Source organism: Amblyomma mixtum, chromosome 5 (genome assembly GCF_055824585.1).
Source record: "Amblyomma mixtum isolate Tamu chromosome 5, ASM5582458v1, whole genome shotgun sequence".
Classification (NCBI taxonomy): domain Eukaryota; kingdom Metazoa; phylum Arthropoda; class Arachnida; order Ixodida; family Ixodidae; genus Amblyomma; species Amblyomma mixtum.
Window position 1 is genome coordinate 93,616,961 of NC_143016.1, and position 17,998 is coordinate 93,634,958.

General features: G+C 44.4%; 1 protein-coding gene across 2 annotated transcripts in view; it reads right to left on the minus strand.

Annotated features, from left to right (window-relative positions):
- Positions 1–4,071: 4,071 nt before the first annotated feature.
- LOC149343080 (arylsulfatase B-like) overlaps positions 4,072–17,998 on the minus strand; it is a 45,170-nt gene continuing 31,243 nt past the window's right edge. For both annotated transcript variants that reach the window (XM_089545600.1, XM_089545599.1), the window contains 8 exons: positions 16,938–17,047; positions 13,719–13,829; positions 12,892–13,017; positions 11,662–11,788; positions 9,451–9,747; positions 5,839–6,029; positions 5,285–5,551; positions 4,072–5,169 (listed from right to left, as the gene is read on the minus strand). In XM_089545600.1, coding sequence (XP_089401726.1) covers positions 5,041–5,169; positions 5,285–5,551; positions 5,839–6,029; positions 9,451–9,747; positions 11,662–11,788; positions 12,892–13,017; positions 13,719–13,829; positions 16,938–16,988 — 1,299 coding nt within the window. In that variant the 5' untranslated portion in view covers positions 16,989–17,047 and the 3' untranslated portion in view covers positions 4,072–5,040. The remainder of the gene's footprint in view (positions 5,170–5,284; positions 5,552–5,838; positions 6,030–9,450; positions 9,748–11,661; positions 11,789–12,891; positions 13,018–13,718; positions 13,830–16,937; positions 17,048–17,998) is intronic.

Consider the following 17,998-nt stretch of genomic DNA (forward strand, 5'->3'; position numbering starts at 1 on the left):
TAAACACGCAAATGAAAACGGCACAATGCAAAAATGAGGGGAACGAAGGGGACAGACGTCAAATACGGCAGCTGCGTGAAGAGCCCACATTAGGGAAAGTCCCCGCATGTTTATCATAAAAAAGACGATGCGGAAGCTTCTGGTTACTGGCCTCAGAAAAGGAAGAACCGGATAAGCATTCTAGAATTTGAAGTAGGCACTTAATGCGCCATTCGTTGCAACATGCTTGCGGTGATATAAACCACTGTGTTGTCGAGAAAGTCGTTAGTTCTCTCAAGAGCACACTTTGCAAACATTGCGATAGTAAGCCGGGAACCAGTGTACATGAAAGGCAATAAATTTAAAATCTGAGTATGCTTCTTATGTTATTTTAATGAATGCTTTGCGTCTTGCCTTAGTAGGAAAGTTTACAGGTGGGGAGATACAAGGGCGCGAATAAAATAACGCAGCGCATGGCGCGAGTGCCCAATGGACGCTAGAGGTGTTATTAAAGCTACGACGCCAATATATTTACAGAAAACCGCGAGCACGATGATGTCGTGACATTAATATGGTGTATATTTTACAGAAACACGAATGTAGATGGAATCAAACGTCAATAAAGCTTTGTAGGGCGCTAGTTGGTCGTGCATACTGAGATTGGGAGCGCTAGGTTGAAGACAAGGAAACAACACACACAAAGGAACAACACGAGACACGAGCGCTCGTGTCTTGTGTTGTTCCCTTTTCTTGAATCTAGCGCTCCCTAATCTCAGTAGATGAAATCACTTGCATACATCTGCCTTTATTCTAAGTTAATACTCAGCCGATATTTTTCCCAAAATTGTGGGTTTAGATACATTGATTTCACTCAGCTGTGAGAAATTCTTTCCGGGAAGAAGCTTCTTTTAGAGAAGCAGATAAACAGCGTGCCGTCTGTGACGCTTGTCTTCTCTTCGTCTTTTTCGTCTCAATGCAGCGGAAAGAAAGGAGGCTGAGGTAGGAAAAGGTGAAGACATCGACGACATCTTTTCTGAGTAGAGACCATTTGGAAAGCCGTAAATTCTTTTCTCGGAGAAAACGGCACCATAAACGAGACAGCGGATTCATAGAGGCGCAAAATATTGATCCCATAAATACTGTTTCGCAGTCGGAGGCATTGTCAGGTTTTATGACCTTCCTGTACGTTCCACAAGGTCTGAGAAAAATCGCAGCCAGACGGTTGCGACAACCACGACCCGAAAAGTAGCATTTTGCAGGCGTGCAAAGATTCGAGCGTTTATGTTATTTTTTTCACAAACCGACAAGTCACACCGTACATTCTGGATAAAGGAAGCAGATAATGCAGAAGGGGCTGAAACAGACGCACCGTCGGGATAGGTTCTTTGAAGCTTCTCCGGGAGGGAGACAAATAACGGTATCTTTCGACTCCCGCATCTTTCCTGTCTCAAACCGGCCTTGCAAAACAGACCTGCATCGCCGTCTATTCCTGTCCCTACGACAATATATCAAGAAACTGAGGAAAGAACTCTGCTTATGGGAAAGGGAAAGTACTGGAAACTTTGCCTTAACACAAGTTTCGCACCAATGCACTTACAGAGACTGCGAGGAACTGAAGCGAATCGGGACGTCTTGACAGTTTGGAAGTGGACGCAAATGTTTTGGTTTCTCTGATTATCCTAACTTATTGCATTTATTGGTCCTTGACAATGCATCTTTCTGAGTTCCTAATAGGGAACGAAAAAAGAGCGAAGGAAAGTTGACCAACCACGTCTCTTTAAGGCTCCAACTCCGCAAAGTGATGCTTCGAGGCACTTCCAAGACACTGCACTGCATGCAAAAAAGAGCAGCTAGAGAACAGTGCTACGGTTCAGTGACCTGTCAGTAAGTACATAAAGAGCATTAGGAGCCACAGTATGCGTGGAAGAGGCTGAGAAGAGGACGCACTCCGACAGTTCATATAAGAAGGTAAACACTAAAAGGACGCTTTAGAACATTAAAATGCCGAGGTCAATGATATTTCGTGCGTCGAACGTATAACTGAAAACAGCCTACTCAGGTTCCTTGGGTTTTGTTTCTCTCTCTCTCTTTTTTTTCTACTAAGCGTAAATAACTCTTCACAGTCGAGCGAAGGGATGGCTGGACAATCATATAGGTCGCAAAACTTGAGCTCTTCGTTACTGAAGGGGCGACACGTTATCACTGCGACTGCGGCACTCAGCTTCAACAGATCAGAAAAATAGGTTTTGCTAGCCTTTTTCTAACGTGAAAAGTGGTCCTCTGAAGTGCGCAGTCTGAAGAGGCGTCAGAGTTTCAATGCTTCATGGCTCCTCTCAAGGAGTGGATACTTCTGCAATAAGGCTTTCGGCGATGCTACAGCCATAGTGTGGTTTGTTTGGACGGGTGTTGCAATCAATCCATGTCAATGAAGCAACGCTGCCATTGTGCGAGCCCTATAGGAGTACGACTATCCGATTTAGTGTAGAAGCACATTTCAGTGAATTTTGAGATCGTATTTAATAGGAAAAGGACAGCGGTTTAATCCACTTTAGATACCGCTAATTCAAACATGTGTTGCTTCGTGCGTACGTAGTGGAACTACAGCTGCATACCGATACAGAGAGATATATTTTAGAAGGCTACTCGTCTAAAAGATCCCGAGTGGTACTTGCCGTTAAAATTTTGTAGCGTGGGAGAGGCAGCGTTTCGTTAGGGTTAGCGATGTGGCCCTCAAGAAGCCCAATGGCGGCTGCGACCGCACTTGGTGTTGATCATGTAACAAAGTGTGTAGCTAGAAGCGCGCGCAGCTTACTCGTTAAAAAGGGATGCGGAGAGGTTCTACGAAAATAGTTTGGAAAAAACGATCTGGTTCCTGGGTTAGGAAAAAGTTCAAAGTTAGTGTGACAGGAATTGTACAGTTCGTTGCTTAAAGCTGACGTTCACACGCGAAACCTGAGCACAAACTAACGCTCGGACGCATACCCCGGAAAGACTTCGATTGCTTTAACAATGCTTGTATTAAAAAAATACACTGGCAATGGCGAGCCAAGCATGATGTGCACAGCCTTGTTAATTAACGCACAGTGAACGACGGGTGAAAAACGGGTAAAACCACCGTTGATTGCCTTTAAAATAATTGACTTCTGAAGAAGCACATAGGCGGTGAGCCCTTTTGTAGGATACACCAATGAGTCATAACTTTTTTCTTCTTTTTATTGGTGATATGAATTTGGTTTCGTTACAGCGAAGCCTAAATCTGACATTGCAAAGCACTTGAGGATTCAAAACTTCATTACACCGCAAATATACGAAAATCAGGAAGCACAGTACAGAATTAAGTCGACAAGAAGTTGTGCGGGCAAATTCCTATAGGCTGTCAGGCTGCACTAGAATGTGTGATCGCACACACTCTTGAACAACAAGTCCCGACTGCCGTGTTACTACCAGCGCTGACATTTAATTTGTGACAGCCTTTTTGCAGGCTAGCTGGGGCATTACTGGAACTGGTTTTTGCTCAGAAAGGCAGCACAGGAAGGAACGAGCTTGCAATATTTCTGCGCGAAAAGCCAATTCGAGTCTCTAAAAGTAACGATCTCTCAGGACATCCGGTTAACGCGGAGATTTCTAGCAGCAGCATGCTATGACACCGGCACGCTTTAGAGGACAGTGGGGCAAAATGCAATGGAGGGAAAACATGACATTTTGTTCAGCGCCCCGTAAATTATAAATCCGGTGCTATAATAAGTGTATATTAAGCTGACATGATCCATCACATGTCCACTAAAGTTGATCTTGAGGCTGATGAGATTGCCTGTTCTAAACATAAAAAAAATGAAAAGTGAGCTCTGACGAACCAGCAAGTTGTCGAAAAGAGGCTAAATTCTGCACGCTGCATTTTCTAGAACTGCGCAGCTGGACTGACGAAGCCTCCTGGCATGATGAAAGTGTTTATTTATTGCAATTTGTTATCGCTGCTTTCTGAGACAAGGCATAAAAATGTTTCCTCCTCATCTTCTACGAAGCAATTATTTAGCAGCAAGCTACACGTGGACAAAACGAGACATAGAGTAACTATGATTGTCTTAATGCTTGTTTCATCGCTCCTAGAATGGTCTGAACGTACAAAAGAAAGCATTGGTTGACGAGTTGCATGGATAATACATAAAGGAAGAAGTGGAGAGCATCAAACAGTGGTTGGACCGCTTGGTGTTTTCGTCCCTTTAACAACGCACAGCACAAAGCAGTAGAGGAAGCGAGGGGGCACGACGGGAATAAAATTCAGAAACTGGCTTTAGGGCCTTAGTGCCAAACTTTTGCCGAAGAAGTATGCCGGCGGCTTGTACAGCACATTGATAAGGAACAAACTCTGTTCGGTCTGACCTCCAATCACGTCTTAAAGCTCTTTTTCAAGTATTGCGAACGTAATAGCATATCCAGTCCATTTAACAAAGACTAAGGGGAAGAAATGCAGCTTTGACACTAAAACTTAAGAAATATGCGAAGAAGGCAGGGAATTTAAGTCAGCCGCGTAACCAGGCTAGCGCATAGTCTAGCTATAGCACTGCATGCTGCAGTGGATGATGGAACAAAATGGTGCCGCGTTCTATCTGGATCCTGTAAACAGGGTGAGCTCATGGGCTCGTGCGTGTGTTTCCTCGTCTTGTGTCCTTGTGTAGCATGCGCTGTTCAAATTACTTTACTTTTTTGAATTTATTATCTGGATCCAGTGTTTGCCATAACATTGGACTAAGAAAGTTTGTGTTGGTGCCCATGGAGCCAACTTTGTATGCATTCACATCAAGAATGCAAAATATCTTATTTTTGAAAGAACATCTCAGTTTTCCGTGTGCGCTGTTGAATTTCGCCTCAGGGATTGAGGCAAAATGCGACAATCAACTTTGAACCGCCTTAAGATTTGAAGCTTTGAGACTTCTTTATTTGCTCTAGTGCGTGAAACTGCATTAATAAAGAAAAATAAGCTGGCGATATTCTTTTCTTTTTTTTTACACACCTTTTCTGGTTTTTGAGTTGCAGGAGACATATTGACATAGTTCATGCTTTTCAAGGCAGCCATGGGGCCCAGATTCCGTTGTTGTTCTCGGGGAATCCCCTGGGGTCCACTGAACCACTGATGGCTGGCACAGTGGTCTCGTTGTAAATGCTCAGCTTCTTCAGCATTGAAGAAAGAACCTAAAGGCAAAAATATGAAAAAATAAGTATGTATGATATTTCTGCACCTCTACTTCATTGCAGCGTATTACAGACTTATCACACGGTAAATATACGCAGCATGCCGTATTCTTACTGAGGAGCTCTTGTTGGCCAGGTTGTGCAGCTCACATGGGTCTTTCGCAAGATTGAAGAGGTAGTACGGCTGGCCAGCGCGGAAGCTCGTGGTGTCCGCGGCGCCTCCGCCTCGCCCGCAGTCAACGGTGGCTTTGCGTCTCCAGTTCTTTGCACTGCCACCCTCGAAAATGTGCCGGTCACCGTAGAAACGCCGAAGTACGGCTGCCGTCCTGCTTCGGCTTTGCAATTCGTCAAGATCGTCGCAGGGAAGACTTCTCCCGACCACCTGCGCGCCAATTTTTATCATTTAGTAAATTATAGTACTGTTTTTCTTCGAGTATCTGCAGGAAGGGTTTATCCCCTTTTCTAAGCTGTTTCCCCTTTAGGGATGCCGTAAGTGATCCATTATGCAGCTCAAGAGAAACCTATACGGCCTGAATATTTTGACCTACTTTGAGCACAAACGTATCATTGTTTTTTTTTTTTGCATGTGGACGATTCGTCCCAATGACGAGACGATTGCTGCTAACAAATTATCTTGTTGCAAAAGACAAAAACTCAGAAACAAGGAACCTGGCTGCGGTTGTCCCATGGGTCACCGTAGCTTCCTATCACCAGCTTGTAGTCGCCGTGTCGAAGGGAAGCGTGTCCGGCATTGCGGTGGATGTCATGGAGCAGCTCTTTTCGGGGAGGTTGCCCTCCCTTGGACAGCGCTTGCCACTGGTCTACGCCGTCTATCGGTCCAAGCGCATGCACATCTCCACCTGCAGAAAAAGACGACTGGGCTTACATTTTTGTGCTAACAAATGCGATGAACGCTGACCACTAACTGGTCTTAAGGGGAAAAGCAAGAACTACAGTTTACACATAGCCCATTATATGGGGCCCTGCTTGGAACTCGCTGTTGACCGGGCAAGAAAAAACCGGTGAGCGATGCCCGAGATGAAGCCTAATGCTGCAAATGGATGCCTCCGCAAAGACAAAAAACATATTCTTATAAACATATTCATGCCGCTTACGAGTAACCTGGGGAAAGTTCGCTTGCTTGTGCGCTGCTTCTTCTCACAGAATTCATGGTTGCGAGATTTCTTGGGGCAGAGTCATAGTCTCCGCACTCAACATTCTTTTTGTTGCGTATGCCGATGACTGCAATAACCACGCTTTTTGCAGCAGCGCTGAGCAACGAACGCATTCAAGCCTATATGGCAACCACTCCCTTACTTTTTGCTGTAAGAACGTGGCGACCAAAAAAAAAAGTAAAAATACGGAATGTATAGAGTGGCGACGAAACATTTTATCGCTTGCGGTTGTCAAAAACTCATGCCCTGAAAGGCGACGTCTAGCGGAGGTGGAAAGTATAGTAAGCTTCGCGTTTTTTTCTTTCTGTGCACAAGTATTGACGGCAGCTAATGGGGGCTGCCGTTTTTCATCGCGAAGACCCGCACGGCGCAGTTCTTTGGACGCTACAAGGGCTGGTATGGCGCAGGTATGACACAAAAGCCTCAATGAGCGCGTTTTTTTTTTATTATACAAATGTGCCACTAGGCAAAAGTTTAGAGAGGTTACGGAGACGACATGATTTGTTCATCGGATTGCTTCAGTTTTGCCATAACCAGGTAGTAAAGTGCGAAAGTCCTGCTCTTGCACGGTAACTATGCTGTGAACCACATGGTGTGAACCCCGACTACGCTGACTGCGCTGTTATGCACCGAACACGAGGAGTGCCACTTAGCTTGAGCATAATTCACGCGGTCAAGTTACGGAGACGCGTCAATAGCGTATGCTGACAGCAACTTAGCGACTTCGGATCTCTCTGTTCCTCGCCGTGGAATTATAAGGTCGCGTGGATGGAACTGACGGCACAGTGCAACAGAATGGTTCCTGCAAGGAAAGGTTTATACACTCACGAACGACGAAGGACGCTGTCGATTTCTGGATTTTCGTGGGTTTGTGACAACGCGTCGTTGATACGCAGCTGGCCGGACTTGATGTCACCCTGAATGACTTGATGTCACCCTGAATGATGGCGCCTACATCGGAGAGCCATAGACTAACGAAAATAATAATGCGCAAAGTGTAAAGACTCTTTATAAAATAAATATGGTGAGAAAAATGTCGAGGAGGTTAGCCTACAACCAGCTGCTATGGCCACTCCCACTGCGATTAATTATAAAGCATCCCTAAAGCTCCTTGTTGATAGGAAGGGTATCGACCAGGGTATGTGGCTGCGGTGTAGAGATTGGCAAGCGCCGTTATAGAACCTAGTTTGTACAAGCAGGCTCGCGTAACTTGCGTTTGTTTTAAAAATTAACGTCAAACCGTTCTACTTTTAATTTTTGCCTGTTACATGGGAAGTCCACTTAGTACGAACCTCACGTACAATGAACGAAATTCGCGCCACCGTCAGGTTCGTTACATATGCACTCTATTGTATTCGATTTCTGTCACGTCGTTAAAAGGTAGATCCCAGAAGACTAAAACATGAACACCTTGTTTGATGCAAAATCTAGGGGTGTGCGAATATTCTAAAATTTCGAATCAAATATCCTCCTGTTCATTTATTCGAAAGAATCAAATAGTGCCTTTATTCGAAGCGAATCGAATATGTACTCAACGTTTTGAGTAGTTTTCGAATATTCGGCACGAGGTTCGAGTAAGGCCCAGAGTATTTTTCTTCGACGAAAAGAATGACCCTTCCGCAAAAAGTATGAACCGGATGAGGGGTTCAGCGCCACTACGCGGTCGATTTCTGTGAAGGCGTATATAATGATTTTACATCGCTCCTAATACTGGACGACACGGCAAGACTGGGGCATATTCAGCAAAACGTAGCCTTGATACTCGATCTCGCAGACCGTGGCTCATACGTAGGTGCAACCAGTGCCATTTCCTGGCCTTTGGCTCTGGCGTCACCGGGTACCCACCGGTTTTCTAATCGGCAGATGATTTTCTTAGGCCTGGTGCTCGGCTTTTATTGCGTGGAAAGGCTTGGTGAGAAGGTTTTTCGGGCAAACCAAGCGAATGGTAATTTTCCTGTATACCTGCAACTTGAAGGGTATTAGAATTATTACATTAACTTCGTGTGGCAACCTGCTACTGGAGCATGGTGCTGCGTCGTTTAACATGTAAAGCTTTCTCTTCATGAGCTTTAAACTTAGAGCACGGTATGGCAATGACATCACTGACCGTTCAGTGTTTCGTACGATTGCTCCTTTTGTAGGAATATTCACACAAATATAGAATGTTAGTACTAATATTCGATTCATATTTGATTCGATTTTTAGCTAGACTGTTCGGTTCGGTTTGGATTCGATCCGGTTTGGAAAAAAAAAACTACTGTTCGAATACCTAAGTAAAAATGTATGCATAGCGGAGAAGCAGAAATATGTCATAGTGCGGGTGCCCGGTATTCTCTGGTTTTGACGCAATTCGATATACTCACGAAAGGCCTGCAGCAGTGCTGAACCTGATGAGCCATTGCGACACATAGGTGGCACTGCTTTCTGTTGCAAGTATGGAACAATCATGTCCAACATTTTCGTATAAAAATCTTGAAAATCGGAAAACTGTACGATGTAGTTATGAAATTATTGAAGGTAATGGTCCACTCTTCTGATATGTATCAAAACCTTTCTTTTAGAGTGTTTCCATCGAGTTAAGACAGCCATAGAAAGTTGCCATAAGACTGCCATAGAAAAGCGTTAACAGAAGAAAAATTACAAGACCGCCGTTGGGTGATCTCTGGATATGTTGATTGTTACAGTGAAATCTTAAATTATATGAAAAAATGGCGTTCATAAACGGTTGCATTAGAAAAAAAGCTTTTGTCCAGAATTATTTGGTATGTGCCTTTTAGAAGTCAAAGTTATCGCCTGTTATGATCATGGATGCCGTAGAAGTGCTTGCTGCTGTTGAATAGTACTTGCTTTACGCGGAGCTGCCGCAGTCGAATCGCGCGCTCGGATTTACTGTGGACACAGTAACATGTGTGCAGAACAATCTTTTAGTACTGTTGCGTTGTTTTTGGAATGAAGTACAACTAAATAAACGCATCCATCGTCTTGTAACTTTGTATTAAATAAAACTGCTCCAGCCGTGACGCTTAAGAGGATTATTAGCTCGAAATGACCAAATCTTAACAATCAAGACCTCAGAGACAGCGGCACGCCGGGTTTCGTAACTTACCAGCTACGGAGTACAGTGTGGGCAGCCAATCCGAGATGTGCATCAGTTGGGACGAAACTCTTGGACTGTTCTTTAGCAGCGGACTCCACACAAATGCGGCGCAGCGGATTCCACCTTCCCAGAGTGTGGCCTTCGAGCCCCGTAGCGGCCAGTTGAATCCGAAGTTAGGCCTTCCGCTGCCGTATGGGTGGCCGCCATTGTCAGAACTGAAGACCAGCAAAGTGTCCTCTAACATGCCGGCGTCGTAGAGCGCTTCAAACAGCGCCCCATTGGACTGGTCCAAGGCATCCACCATACCTTCGCAGAACGAAAATCGAGTGGTCGTTGAAGCTAGGCACGTGAAAATTTTTTGTTGAAGCATGTCTGCCACAACCATTGCACAACATTGGTGGAACATGACGCAAGGAGTTCGCAGCTGGAAAAGGTGGTGTTTCGGAAAAGTAGCTTTTTTGCCGTAGACAGATATGACAAACCCCAGCGCCCTCATTACGCGTTAAAGAGATCGAGAATTAAGCTGCGGGTTTCCAGTTTTCTTGGTGGCACATTTATGCGGACTACTTTCGTTCTATGGTGGAGAAAACCTAGCTCATTAGCCTGAGCTGAATTTGATTGTTTCCTATCCAAACAATGCCATAGACTAGATAAGCGGCCCATCATATATTCAAGCGGCACGTGCAATCTTCGAGTACAGTAATCTAAGGAAACGAAATATCAAAGCCAAAACATCAGAATTTGCAATACAGGGAGAATTCTCGCGCTACAAATAAAAAAAAATGCTTTATATTGCTACGCTCTCAAACAGCAATAGGACTTATTTCGGGGTAGATGCTTATCACCGAATGTAGTGCGGTCTTTTTATGGAACTTGGCATTTGTTTTCAGCATTTGGTTTTGAAAATACATAGATCTTTAGCGGCCCGGCCGCGGCGGCTAGAATTTCTTTGGAGGAGAAATTCTAGAGGCCCGTGTACTGTGCGATGTCAGTGCACGTTAAAGAATCCCAGGTGGTCGAAATTTCAGGAGCCCTCCACTACGGCGTCTCTCATAGCCTTAGTCGCTTTGGGACGTTAAACCCCATAAACCAATCAACCATTTCGTTCATTTTTGGAGACTTATTTTCGAGCCATTAGCTTCGGTCTTGTTTTCAAGTTTTCTGCCATTGTAATTTTTTCTGACACGCAGCACTACTTTTAGATTCCCCTGGACACCTTGATGTGTTATAAATATCTTTTGTTAATCAATTTTTTTTTTCTCTTTAGAGTGAGCGCTCGCACTTTTTTATGTTTCAGACCGCCGTTTTTGAACTGTCTCCCATAATGAGCCAAGGAGGCGGCCCAATGAGGAAAGTGAATCGAAGAGAAATAGTCCAGAAAATTAGGAAGCGCAATCAGCGAAGAAAGGTTTTGTCATGATGATCAAAGCGGAATTCTTGACGGTTGGTATATACCGGGTGTCCCAGCTAAATGTAACCAAGCTTTTAAAAAATACGGGGTGTCCTAGCCGTCTGAAACCATATGAGGGTTGTTTAGAGTCGCGTGACCTAGCCTGCAGTATTTTTTCGTTCCTCAAGGTTGACTAATTAGTTAAGCTTAATTAACTAACTTTTTAATTATCGACTTGAGGAGCAAAGTGTCAAAAGAAAAGTTGTAGATCGCTTTGAGAAACAGCTTACTGAGACATTTGCAGCAAAATAATATCTAAGTAAAGTAGTTCTTTTACCGGCCTTCAACCACAACCCGTACAACAAGAAAAAGCTTCCACATGATAACGGTGCCACTTCAACGTCCCAAGACGCGCCTTAAAGAATAAAATCCGTTTCTTCTGAAGTCCTCTCTTCGATGAGACTTTGGGTGCACATTGGGGCAGAGAAGTGATCGAGCAGCTGGTCACGTGACAACTTTCTTTTAAGGCCTATAAATGAAGCTACGTAACTCGTAACTTGGCGGAAACAGCACTACTAGCGGTTTTTCGAGGCGATCTACAACTTTGTCATTGACACTTTCTTCCTGAAGTCAATAATTAAAGAGTTAGCTATTTAAGCTTAACTAATTAATTAACTTTGAAGAGCGAAAAAATACTCAAGACTAGGCCACGCGACTATGAACAACCCTCAGTTGGTTTCACTGGACTAGGACACTTCGCCTTTTTTAAAAGTTTGGTTACACTTAGCTGGGACACCCGGTATATATCTCCTACAGTGCGCTGTCCTTACCTGCGTAGGCGGCTCTCTTTGGATCTCCGATGTACGCAAACTTGGCAACATTTTCTTCGGGAGCCTGCTGGAGGTGCGGCTCGTATGCGCTGTGAGTGGCTTGGTGAGCCATTAGCAGGAAGAGGGGCTGCAGGCAATGTTGGCGGCCATAATGTTTTCGGGAGACACGACCTGAGCGGAGCGCTTGTGTTCGCAGTGAATTAACTTGTGGCGTTGGCGCGAAGAAAATGGATGGTATTAATATCTACCCTACTTCACTCATTTCCACGAGAAAATGTGGTGAGTGACGGCTCTACAACCCTATAGCGTCGCCTCCCTAAGTACACCAGCTACGTCATAAAACTATCAAAGAATTAGTTTTTTCCGCACCGGCGTCTGCCCGGAAGACTAGTCTATAATAGACCAGTGCTACCACCTTTGTAATCTCGCGTTTTATGTTTCGTTCCATTAAAACCATGATTAATATTTTGACACCCGCTCTAATGTCCACGTATTTTATAGTAGAAAGCCGTACTATTGATTCCCACCGTGATGGGCTTCAGCAAATCTCAAATATTGTTGTGCTGTACCACCTGTTAAGGTAAATGTTAATGTAGCCGTAGTCGTTGTCTCTTCGGCAAACGTTGTTGCTTCGACGTGCGTCTTTTTTACACACCTTTGGACGTCTCTTTCTTTCAAATGCCTTCTATCTGCACGCGGCAATGATAGCAGCAGGATGCAGCGAGAATAGTATTTTAGCGGCCGCTGAGCAAAGTAGTTTACGAAATCGTACCAGTACTTTTTCAATGGTACACTCAAGTACCACAGTAAATGTTGAACATGGTGACATGTACAACATGGTGGCATCACTGCCGCAAACATTTTTCTGCTCGAGTGAGCAGTGTCAGGCGATTAGCAAGATCATTTTTTAAACTTTTATGATCATCATCATCATCATCAGACTGACTACGCCCACTGCAGAGCAAAGGCCTCTCCCATGTTTCTCTATTTAACCCTGTCCTTTGCCAGCTACGGCCACCATATACTCGCAAACTTCTTAATCTCATCCGCCCATATAATTTTCTGCCACTCCCTGCTACGCTTTCCTTCTCTTGGAATCCTCTTAGTTACCTTCAGCGATCCGCGGTTATCTCGCCTTTGCATTACACACAAATTACAAGAGAGTGTTTACCGATGTGTCTTTCTCCACGAACGTTGAACTATGTTTGCTATGAAAAGAGAACTGCTCACCTTTGACGCATCTCTCTTCTTGATGATGTCCTTGGCATGGTCAGTGAACCGCCTTGTGGCGTAAATGTTGTCTTCTAGCATGAGAGGATCAGTATTGTTCCAAAAGTCGAGTCCGCTGTGGCCATCCTAGGAGTACAGAGAAATTACGACGCAAAAAAGTGCCGAGCAGGAAAACTTGCCAGTAATGAAGTAAGTATATTGGAAACCGTTTACTTCCAATACAGTGTGTCAGGAGAAGCAAAGAAGTGCGGAGAGCCAGCGTAAGACGAACTATCAACTGCCCTCATAATTCATACTTCTACCGTAGAAATCTTTAGCATGGTCCTCAACATATTAGCATATTCACACATAGGAAACTGCTTCGGGTACTTTGCCTAACTGCCGTTCTCGGTTACTAGGGAAATTGCTAACACGCATCTGCGACTCATGGCTCAGGCTGTGTAATCGCACGCACACGCATACACGCACACACGCACACGCGCGCGCACACACACACGTGCACACACACACACACACACACACACACACACACACACACACACACACACACACACACACACACACACACACACACACACACACACACACACACACACACACACACACACACACACACACACACACACACACGCACACGCACACACGCACGCACACACACACACACACACACACACACACACACACACACACACACACACACACACACACACACACACACACACACACACACACGCACGCACAGACACACGCAGGCACTCACGCGCGCACACACACACACGCACGCACACAAATAAGAAACATTCTTGTAATGTTCTTAGAATACCAACCGATTTCAATATATGGTGATAGTAGTCGTTGAAGCCATTGTAGAAGCCAAAAAAGCTGTCAAACCCCCGTCTTGTTGGCGTGTATTCTAAACTTTCGTAACCCACATGCCACTGTCGAGAGAACAACAAAAAAATATCATTGCAGTACAGCCCACTGAGAGGACGCCGATGTAACTGCTTACGATTGAGTAATGGTTTGGAATTTGAAAGAAAAATGAAATTAATATATAACATGTTCACAAATTTATGCACTCAGCCAAATGATTTACTGTAGAAATTTTTGTAGCAAATAAATTTTTACATCATCACTTAACTAGACAGTTCCTTGCTAAGGAGTGAGAACGTTCCTCTGTAATATAAAATCCTGCAAAGTCGCTGGAAGTACAGAGTAAGCGTGGTTCTCTTTTAGAGAAACCTGATTTTTCGTAGTCGCCAAGTAACTAACGATTTTCATATTTCTTCAAGCAGATAGTTCAGAAAAAAAATGCACTAATAAAATTGCGGATAAAACTATCCGGCGCCTCATGGTTATTGGCACAAAATGCTTCTTCCGTCGAACGTTTATCAAATTTGTTGAAGCACGCGTACAAATAAGCTACGTGATGCCAACAGAACCAGAACGCCAGCCTCACGAAACCTCGTTATAGGAGTGAATTGGGAATTTCGTGCATAATGGCTGAACTGCAAAAAAACAAACAAAGACCGTTTATTCCGAATCCATACATAGCCCGCAAAGGACAAGAAAAAATTATGTTGAAAACACGTGCAGCCCACCGATTGTATTCCAAAAAAGTGAGGTAATACTTAAAATTGCCCCAAACTCGCTGAGCTTCCTATTTTCTTTATAGGGTCTATGCAGTAAATTAATTGCGATTACGTAAAGCAGACGAGAGATAGGCATTCCACCACTCGACACCCCAGCGCAAGAACTTTTGAGCTAGCATCAATAATAACGAAGTTATAGACGATCAAATATCACGCTCCTCCTCTCCCCCCTGAACTCGTACGCGCGGAGCACCAAGAAAAAATAAAGAGAACAGCTCTCAGACTGAGCTCCGCCCATGAATATGTCAATCGCTGACGTTCGGTTTGCGACTTCCGGTTGTCGCACTCAGCACCCCAGCAGCATCGTCGGCAGCGTCTCTCCGGTCTCTCTTCGCCTTCCTGGATCGCGGCGCACGTCAGATTTCTTTGCTTGTCACTGCGACAAAGGCACTGCGAGTGGTTCCCGAACTCCCGACAGAAAGAGGCGGCAGAGGTAAACTGAAAACATATGCGTGAAGGCAATGCTCTGGCTCGCGCTTGCCCGAGGGGGTCGTGCGGCTGCTTGAGCAGACATTTTCACAACTACCGGAAGCGTACCCGTGACGTCGTGGCTGCCGTGGCTCCAGCGAATGACAACGTGCAGTGGCCTGTCGACGTCATGGGACTAGTGACGCCTATTTTCCCGATTTTCGTTTCAAAGTCGGTCACTACGAACACACCAATCGGCCCGCGAATTTAAAATGAACGCGGTTTTTCAAATTCATAATAAATTGCCGGCTGAGTTCCGAAGACTCATACTTGGTGCGAATGCTTCTTAGCATCATTTCTAAGTATTGAAAGCATTTACAAGTGACTTTTAATTCACTGCATAGTCCCTTTAAGGTCCAGTTTAGCCTCACCGAAAATAGAGTGAAAAACAGAAGATTCCACGAAGGGAACGTTACTACGTATGCTTTGGCGTTTTTGGGGAAGCTGAAATTTTCCCGTTATGTGCACCCTACATTGGTCCAAAGTTTGATCCATGGGTAGCTACTCTGGGTACTGGCATTGGGCTATTCGGCCAGTGTTGCGCAGCCCGTAATGGTGGCACATCAGCTCCTACTTTCAGACCCACAGCGAGCCTGACCTCACAGCCCACTTTGTGCCAATTATCTTTGAGTGATTAAATAATTACACGATTAATTTCGCATTGATCAACACCATAAATATAAAAAATGGTAGCTTCCCGCTATCTTCCTCGGTTTCGCGGACGGTTGGCTTCTTTTATAAGTATCTCATAAGGAGTCTCCCATTTCCCTTTCCTTTTCTGTTCAATAGCTTAATGAGGGCCTCTGTTCGGGCAGCCTTGATGCCATAGGTAGCATGCGAGAGTTCTCGCAAACCTTCCGCCCTCACCATTTGATCAAGTCTAACGTGATGCTCGCGCTAATACAGGACGTACTACGTCCGTCGCTATGAGCGAGGATGGCGCTGGCGAACCCTCTCAGCGTTATTGTACAGATGGCATAAATACACCCGAAAAGAGAAGCTGGGACAGCCGTCGGCTTAGTTCAGCTAGCAGAACACCGGAAGCGGAATTCGTAAGTCGTGGGTGTGCATCCCTATGACAGAATGTGGTTGTTTTTTCTTCTGCTTGCTAAACAATCATCTTGAAGAGATAAAATAACTAGATGATTTTTTCGATTAACAAATAGCAAAAATTTAAAAGAAATCGAAAATTTCTGACATGCTTCTTGGTTTAGGTGACTGTTGGCTTCCGTCGCATGTTTATCGTATCCAGCTCCTCATTTCCATTCGCTTGGATGCTTAAATAGCTTAACGAAGCACTGGGTTCTGTCAGTCTTGATGCCATAGGTGCCATGAAAGGGTGCTCTTGAAGCTTCCACCCTCATCGTTCGAACAAGTCCCACGTGACACTCGCTTTAATACAGGACTTTCTACGTCCGCCGCTACGGACGACGGTGGCTCTGATGAACAATTTCAAAGTTCGCTTACACTACACATACGCATCCCCGAAAGCAGAATATCGTACAGCCGTCGCCGTAGCTCAGTCGATAGAGCACTTCTGCGTAATTCGGAGGGCGTAGATCCGATGCCATCGGCGGCATGTAATTGGCTCTTATCGGCTTTCTAATCAATTAATTTTAGCGTTAAAATATTTTAACTATTCACTCTCATTGATGACCAACCATAATTAAAAAAACACATAGAAGCTTCCTCCTATGCTCCTTAGTTTTTGTCACTGTAGGTCATAACGAGCCCCTCATTTCCCTTCTTTTGCGTGCTCAGGGGTGCATAATAGTTTTTTTTGCAAGGTGCATGAGCGTTTCGATAAAAAATTTCATGTTGTACCTGCGCCGATTGCCAAGTTCCATTGTGAACGAAGTCTCTTTGTCTGCAGAAGTGGTACCTGCTAATGGTTATTTCGGCCACCGAAGTGGTTCTCGCGTTTACCTTTCCTACGATGTGAGTTTCGTATCCGAGGTCCTTGAAATGTTGAGGCATGACCTTGAGATCGAGTGGTATGCCGCCTGCTTGGGCCGGATACAAGGCGTTGTGAATGCCTGCAATGATAATGAGATATAGAATGCTAGGAGGTGAAGAAAATTTATCTGCCTGAGTGCTTCATTTACTGATTGTTTGATTCCATTAGTCATACAATGTTTTCGTTGTCTAAGGATGCCCTCAACTGTTATCCTTGTTGCAGGTGAACACATATGAATTACCAAGGAAAACTTTGCGTGTGTTTGCGTGTTTCTTCCTTCCCTCTTGTGTTATTCTGCGCAAAGTTTTCCTGAATATGTCGCTACACCAACTGGCCCAACGTTCTGCTCTAATATAAATTGCGTTTTGAACGTTCCATGTAGAAATACCAATATTTCCTCCCACAATTTTTGGCTGCAGTAAATTTGCTTAACTTCTTTGTTTAGCATTTTCACAATAATTGGACCAGGTAATTTTGCTTTGCTCCGTCTCGCCATACTTCTGTTTTAGCGTCTGAAATTCGAAAGGATCAAACGTGGGCGTCTTTCGTTCAAGCTTCAATAGCACTTGCTACACCTGCTTTCGTCGAAGAAGTGGTGCGTGGTTTATGATATTGCGGTATTTTGTTGATATGCTCATCAATGTTTCTGAAAGAAAAATACACAAAATTCATTTTAAATGAACTTTTCATATGTACGCCATCACTTTCGCGAATCTGTTATTTCTGCGGAAATTATTGCACACGTGGCTGCAGGGAACCAGATAAAAGCTAACCTATCATGCTCCAGCAGTACTCAGGTTTTGTGACAGGCTCCGTCTTTCCATTGCAAGTATAGATATCTAGGTGTAGAGTGTGATGATTTATTTGAAGGGCCGCATAGTAGATTGCACTGCAAATCTCGCTATATATATATATATATATATATGAAAGAAGCCAACAGCCACAGAAACCAAGGGGCACAGGGGATTTTTTAATTAATTTATTTATATTGTGGTGTTGATAAATTTAGAATATTACTGAACATGTTATC